This window comes from Capsicum annuum, chromosome 10, assembly GCF_002878395.1.
Source record: "Capsicum annuum cultivar UCD-10X-F1 chromosome 10, UCD10Xv1.1, whole genome shotgun sequence".
Taxonomy (NCBI): domain Eukaryota; kingdom Viridiplantae; phylum Streptophyta; class Magnoliopsida; order Solanales; family Solanaceae; genus Capsicum; species Capsicum annuum.
In genome coordinates, this window is record NC_061120.1 from 1,650,088 (window position 1) to 1,656,504 (window position 6,417).

The 6,417-nt window shown below is 32.7% G+C and overlaps 1 protein-coding gene across 1 annotated transcript in view; it reads right to left on the bottom strand.

Annotated features, from left to right (window-relative positions):
• Positions 1-6,176, bottom strand: part of LOC107845422 (cyclic nucleotide-gated ion channel 4) — a gene marked incomplete in the record, with an annotated part of 10,993 nt that extends 4,817 nt beyond the window's left edge. The window contains 3 exon segments of the mRNA XM_047398372.1: positions 1,213-1,526; positions 3,116-3,331; positions 4,992-6,176. Coding sequence (XP_047254328.1) covers positions 1,213-1,526; positions 3,116-3,331; positions 4,992-5,501 — 1,040 coding nt within the window.
• Positions 6,177-6,417: the final 241 nt, after the last annotated feature.

Sequence of the window (6,417 nt, forward strand, 5' to 3'; positions counted from 1 at the left end):
GCAACAACTGCCAGTAGTATCAGATCCTTCAAAAAATATACTACTTTGTAAACAGTGATGGAGCCAGAATTTTCATTGAGGAGGTTCAGAAGTATATATACGAACTAGTCGAAGAGGGTTTGATCAACATCTACTATATATGCATAAAAAATATTTTTAACCATGTAAAAATAGTATAAAAACTGTATAATGAGTTTGGATGAGCCCCCTAGAGAAAAAGTGACTCTGCCACTGCAACCACTGAACAACATTTTTTAAGAATCCGAACTATAAAACATCAAATTTGCTATGACACTTCAACTTCACAGGGGTTTTATTACCCCCTGAACTCATTTTTAGCGAATTTTTGTCACCCTTTTGTGCTGACGTGACACCTTTATTACATAAAATGGAGTCCACTTTAAAGGTGTCACGTCAGCTTAAAAGGTTAACAAAAATACGCTAAAATTTAGTTAAGGGGTAATAGGATCCTCTTGAAGTTGGAATGTGTCATAGTATATTTGATCATAGTTCAGGTGGATACTAGATGCTTTACTCAAACTATGTTGTTTCAGACTCTCCAAGACTACGACAACTGGCAGTAGTATCAAATCCTTCAAAAAATGCATTACTTGTAAAAGATCGATTGAACAAGTACTGAACAACATTTTTAAAGAATCCGAGCAAGACAGGAATAAAAGTACATACCTTAGTGTCATGAGTCCCCAAAAGATAGGAAGCAGTGTTTTCTCAATCCTATTTTCATTTGTGACAAGTTGAATAGTCCAAAAAAACATTGTTGGCAGTAACGTATTAGGTTTTTAAAAAATTAACGGACCAAAATAAATAGTAGACGACGTTAAAGTAGAAATCGTTACTAAGAGTAACGTTTTGGGCTTAAAACGTTTCCAACAGTAACTAGACTCTGTAACTCTGTCATATTAGACGCTGCCAGAGTCTGATGTGGCAAAATTAACGCTGTTTAGATCCGTTAATTTTTTTAAATTCTAATGCATTACTGCCAACAACATTTATACCAGTTTTGTAAAGTTTTTAAAAAACACATTACTTTACTAAATTGATTTAAAAAATGACTTATTTTGATAAAAAATTCGCTACAACTAGCAGTAGTATCAGATCCTTCAAAAATGCACTACTTGTAAAAGATCGATCGAACAAACATTGAACAACATTTTTAAAGAATCCGAAGAAGACAGGAATAAAAGTACATACCTTAATGTCATGAGTCCCCAAAAGATAGGAAGTAATGTTTTCTCAATCCTATTTTCATTTGTGACAAGTTGAATAGTCCATTTATAAGCACCATAATCAAAATTTTCTCCATTTTTAAGACAAGTAAATCTTGCATTACTTGTTTCTCCCCACATCAATCTACTTTTTTCTTTCACCAAACTAGTTGTTCCATAGTAAATTGACTCTTCACATGACAACATTTTTAGGCCACAACCTTTTGTAACTATGCATTGTTCTTGAAGACATTTGGCTGCTCTTTGAATACCTAGTAAGTACCAACATGCTCCCACAGCCTGCATGTTCAGGGTTCGGAGCACGAGAGTCAAACTGCATGAACTTAAGGTATAAAATTAAATCTTTAAGTTTTATATATAGAGATAAGCATTCAGTACCCCCTCGAACTATAGCCAAAGTTGCCACGACACATTCCGACTTCACAGGGGTCCTATAATTACCCTCCCTGAACTCAATTTTAGCGTATTTTTGTCAACCTTTTTAGCGGATGTGACACTTTTATTACATAAAAATGGGCCCCACGTCATCTAAAAAGGGTGACAAAATACGCTAAAATTGAGTTCCGTGAGGTAATAGGACCCCTGTGAAGTTGGAGTGTATCGTAACAACTTTGATCATAATTCTGGAGTTACTGAAAACTATATATATGAAAACTCTATGAACAACACTATAGAACATGAATAAAGGATTATTATAAGAAGATATGCGAAGGGGTTCGAAATATGAATGTCAAACTGCGTGACCTCAGGTATAAAATCTTCAAGTTTTATATATATGAAAACTATATGATCAATACGATAGAACATGAATAAAGGATTATTATAAGAAGATATGTGAAGCGGTTTGAAATATGAATGTCAAACTACGTGAACTCAGGTATAAATTCTTCAAGTTTTATATAATATGAAAACTATGTGGATAATACTAGAATAAAGGATTATTATAAGAAGACATGCAAAGGGGTTCGGAATATGAAAGTAAAACTACGTGAACTCAGGTATAAATTCTTCAAGTTTTATATATATGAAAACGATGAAAACTATGTGGATAGCATTATATATTTAAAAACTATATGAACAGTACTATAAAACATAAATAAACTAAAGGATTATTATAAGAAGACATGCAAAGGGATTCAGAATATGAAAGTCAAACTACGTGAACTCAGGTATAAATTCTTTAAGTTTTATATATATGAAAACTATGTGGATGATACTATATGTCTAAAAACTATATGAACAGTACTATAAAACATGAATAAAGGATTAGTATAAGAAGATATGCGAAGGGGTTCAAAAATATGAAAATCAAACTACGCAAACTCAGGTATAAATTCTTCAAGTTTTATATATATGAAAACTATGTGAATGGTACTATATATCTGAAAATTATATGAACAGTACATAGAACATAAATAAAGAATTTATTATAAGAAGATAGTTCAAAATATGAAAGTTAAAAGTAGGTAAATTGGGGCATAAATTTTTCAAACTTTTAAGTCAAGAATACTACGATTAGTCAATAAATTAAGTAAATATTAAGTCAAAATTAAAAGAAAATGAGAGGTTTAAAAAGTTTTATGAATTTCTAAAAATAGAAAGGTGCATGGTGACATCATTCTACTTTATTTAGAAGGTAACAAATTAAAATAGAAACATTAAAGTCACATAAAATTATGATACATAGGTAAAAGTTAACTTTAATTACTATAATAAAAACAAGAATTAGCTTCGAAATTTATCGTTAATCTGTCACTAAATGACCAATAGCAAACTTAAATACCTTTTATTACTGCAAAAATAACCTAAGGTAACGGTGCATGTAAATTAAATCGTATATATATATACTGTCAGTGCATAAAACTTACGTGCGATGCGACGAAATAAGCAATGGTGTTAAGTGCAATTCCCCACCAAACAGTGCCAAAAATATAGCCAGAAAGATTTTGCATTCTTCTCAAGAGGCAAATTGAGTGATAGATTTTGGGAAGATATTGAAATAAAAACATAATTAATAACAATGTTGTCACTGTTGTTGTTAATCCTTTTTCCAATAGAGTTGGGATCCCTACCCACATCACTAGCTGCAAAAAAAAATAATAATTAATCAAGTAACGTGAAGGGGAGCGTTGGAGTAACTGGTAAAGTTGTTATCATGCATGTGATTAGGAGGCAGGGGCGGACCTATGACCTTTTTTTTGGTGCTCCGGCACCTGTTAGTTAAATTCGAGGCAGACTAGATATAATTATATAAAAAATGTATAAATATTAATATAATACTTAGAAAAGCACCCAGTAAAGCAAGAAGGTAGCTGAGTGCTTTACTTTTCTAATAAAACATTAAAGCTTTGGGCATCGATATACGTGTTCAAACCTCCCGAGCATTCATGATCCCTAAATTCTGGGTTCGCCACTGTTAGGAGGTCATGGAATTAAGCTGTGGAAATAACTTTGACAAAAATGCAAAGTAACGTTGTGTACAATATATACACCCTTGTTGTTCGGTTCTTATCCGGACCCCGCGCATAGCGATAGCTTTAATACATCGAGATGTCTTTTTTGTTTTTAATTAATCAAGTGATGATGTATATTTAAGTTATATATATGTAGGAGCTGACCTATATTCATTTTTTTGTTGCTCCGACAGTTGTTAAATTCAACGCTAAGTAGGTATAAATATATATAAAAAAAATATAGAAATTGGTATAAGCTTCAAACAGCACCCAGAAAATCAAGAAGATGGCTGAGTGTTTTGGTTTTCAGGCGAAAACCTTAAAGCTTTGGGCGTGAAATATGTGTTTGAACTATTCTGATACTATGTCGAAATGTGTGATCATTTTATCAAAAAAATTATTTATATCTGCGTCAAATTCTTTAAAAATATATTATTTTAAAAGAATTTAACACGCAATCGTTAACATTTTAGAAGAGTTCCTCAAAGAGGAAATGGTTACATCACATGTACTACTATTTGAAGTTCTTGTCTTAGCATGCAACAAAAGCAATTGATAACATGCATGCCTTTTAGTCAATTTTAGTATAATAATTTCATGCTAAAATCCAAAATATACATTGTCATTTTACATCACTTGCTATCAAATTGTTTTGAAAATTACAACTACAAGTTAGAGACCAGAATTCAGTATTCCTTCGAATTATGATCAAAATTACAACGACATACTCTAACTTCATAAGGGTTCTATTCAGTGGCTATATATATATATATATATATATATTGTAATTTTTCGACAAGTGGGTTCATATATGAACCCACTTGAACCTATATGTGGATCCGCCCCCGGTCCTATTATCCTCTGATCTCAATTTTAGTGTATTTTTGTCACCCTTTTATGTTGATGTGACACCTTTATTACATAAAATAAGGCCCACGTCAAAGGTGTCATATTAGCTAAAAAGTTTGCCAAAAGGTGCGACGTCAGCTAAAAAGGACGACGAAAATATGCTAAAATTGAGTTCGGGGGTAATAGGGCCCCCCGTGAAGTTGGAGTATGTCGCAGGAAATTTGATTATAGTTCGGCGGTGAGGAGGTACTAGATGTTTTACTCAATAGAAACACGACGTACGCGTAAACTAGAACAAACGGAATATAATACATAGAGAAATTTTTTTCAAAATATACTTGTATAATAAGATTATTTTTGTTCTGAACTTGTTAATATCTTAAATTCTGAATCCGACTCTGATTACGAGAAAGTAGTTAAAGAGAGAAGTAGATAAACTCACCTGAGGGAAAGGTAGTATAACAAAGACATCAAACAAGAAACCTTTGTTGCTCTTCAAGTATGAACAATTTCTTCTTCTATTGATCATCATCTTGAATTGCAACCACATATTCCACACATGTAGCCCATCACCCATGCACCGGAGCACGGTGATCGCGACCACGAACCACCCATCAATGAAGAGACACATACAGCTTTCACTTATAGAGATTGCATAGAAGAAAAGTGGATCAACAAATAGACCTATTGCACATACTAGTAAGAAAACCCTATTCCATTCTTGTACCCATTGTGCTTTAGGGTTTATGAGTTTATTTCTTGAGAAAAATAAACTTATGATGATGTTTATCAATCCAACTTTGTGATCATTTCTTACATGAACATGTTCAACAACACTACATGGTTCATGAATTTTGTTATGATCTTCTTCAATGATTTCATCATCTTCTTCTTCATCATCGTCGTCATCATCAGTACTGATACTATATATATGTTCGCGATGACTAGACATTTTTCGCGTGTTTAGAGGGTGTCACTGCTAAAAACACACGTGTTTTTCTCTTGTCTCAGGAGGGTGTCGCTATTAGAAATAGATATGTAATTTTTCTCTTGTATCTAGAGGGTGTCGCTACCAGAAACACGCGTATTTTTTCTTTTTGTGTCTAGAGGGTAACACTACTAGAAACACGCGTGTTTTTATCTTGTCTCAGGAGGGTGTCGCTACTAGAAACAGGCGTGTTTTTCTCGTGTCTCGGGAGGGTGTCGCTACTAGAAACACGCATGTGTTTCTCTCGTCTCAGGAGGGTGTCACTGCTAGAAACACACGCGTGTTTTTCTCTCGCCTCAGGAGGGTGTCGCTACTAGAAACACGCGTGTTTTACTCCTGTCTTAGGAGGGTGTCACTGCTGAAAACACACGTAATTTTTGCAAATTTTTTTGATGAGACACATCAAGAATGAGCTCCTTTATCGAAAATCCTAGATTTCAGATGAAAATGTTAGAAATGTGCTGTCAGAAACTATTTTTTTTTTTTTTTTTAAGATGAAAAAGAAATGAATTAAGTGGGATTGGCTTTATTGGGAAGAGAAAAAGAAGAGAATATATGTAAGAATTTTTGGAGGGAGGAGTGGAGTATATATAAACAATATAATGTGTCCAGAAAATTAAAACACAAATAATAATTTATAGTTTTTTTTTGGACTATTTGTTAGAGATATGGAACAAAATAAAGCAACAAGACAAATTGGATGAATTCCCTAAAATGACCCTTATGAAACTTTTTTATTAATTGTAAGGGTAAAAAAAAATTAATTAATTAATTATCTTAGGATTATTATCTTTTGGTAATGTGAACAACTCATATGAGATGGATGAAATACATAGTTTTAAAATTTTATGGTATTTAATTTGCCATGCAAAATATTGAA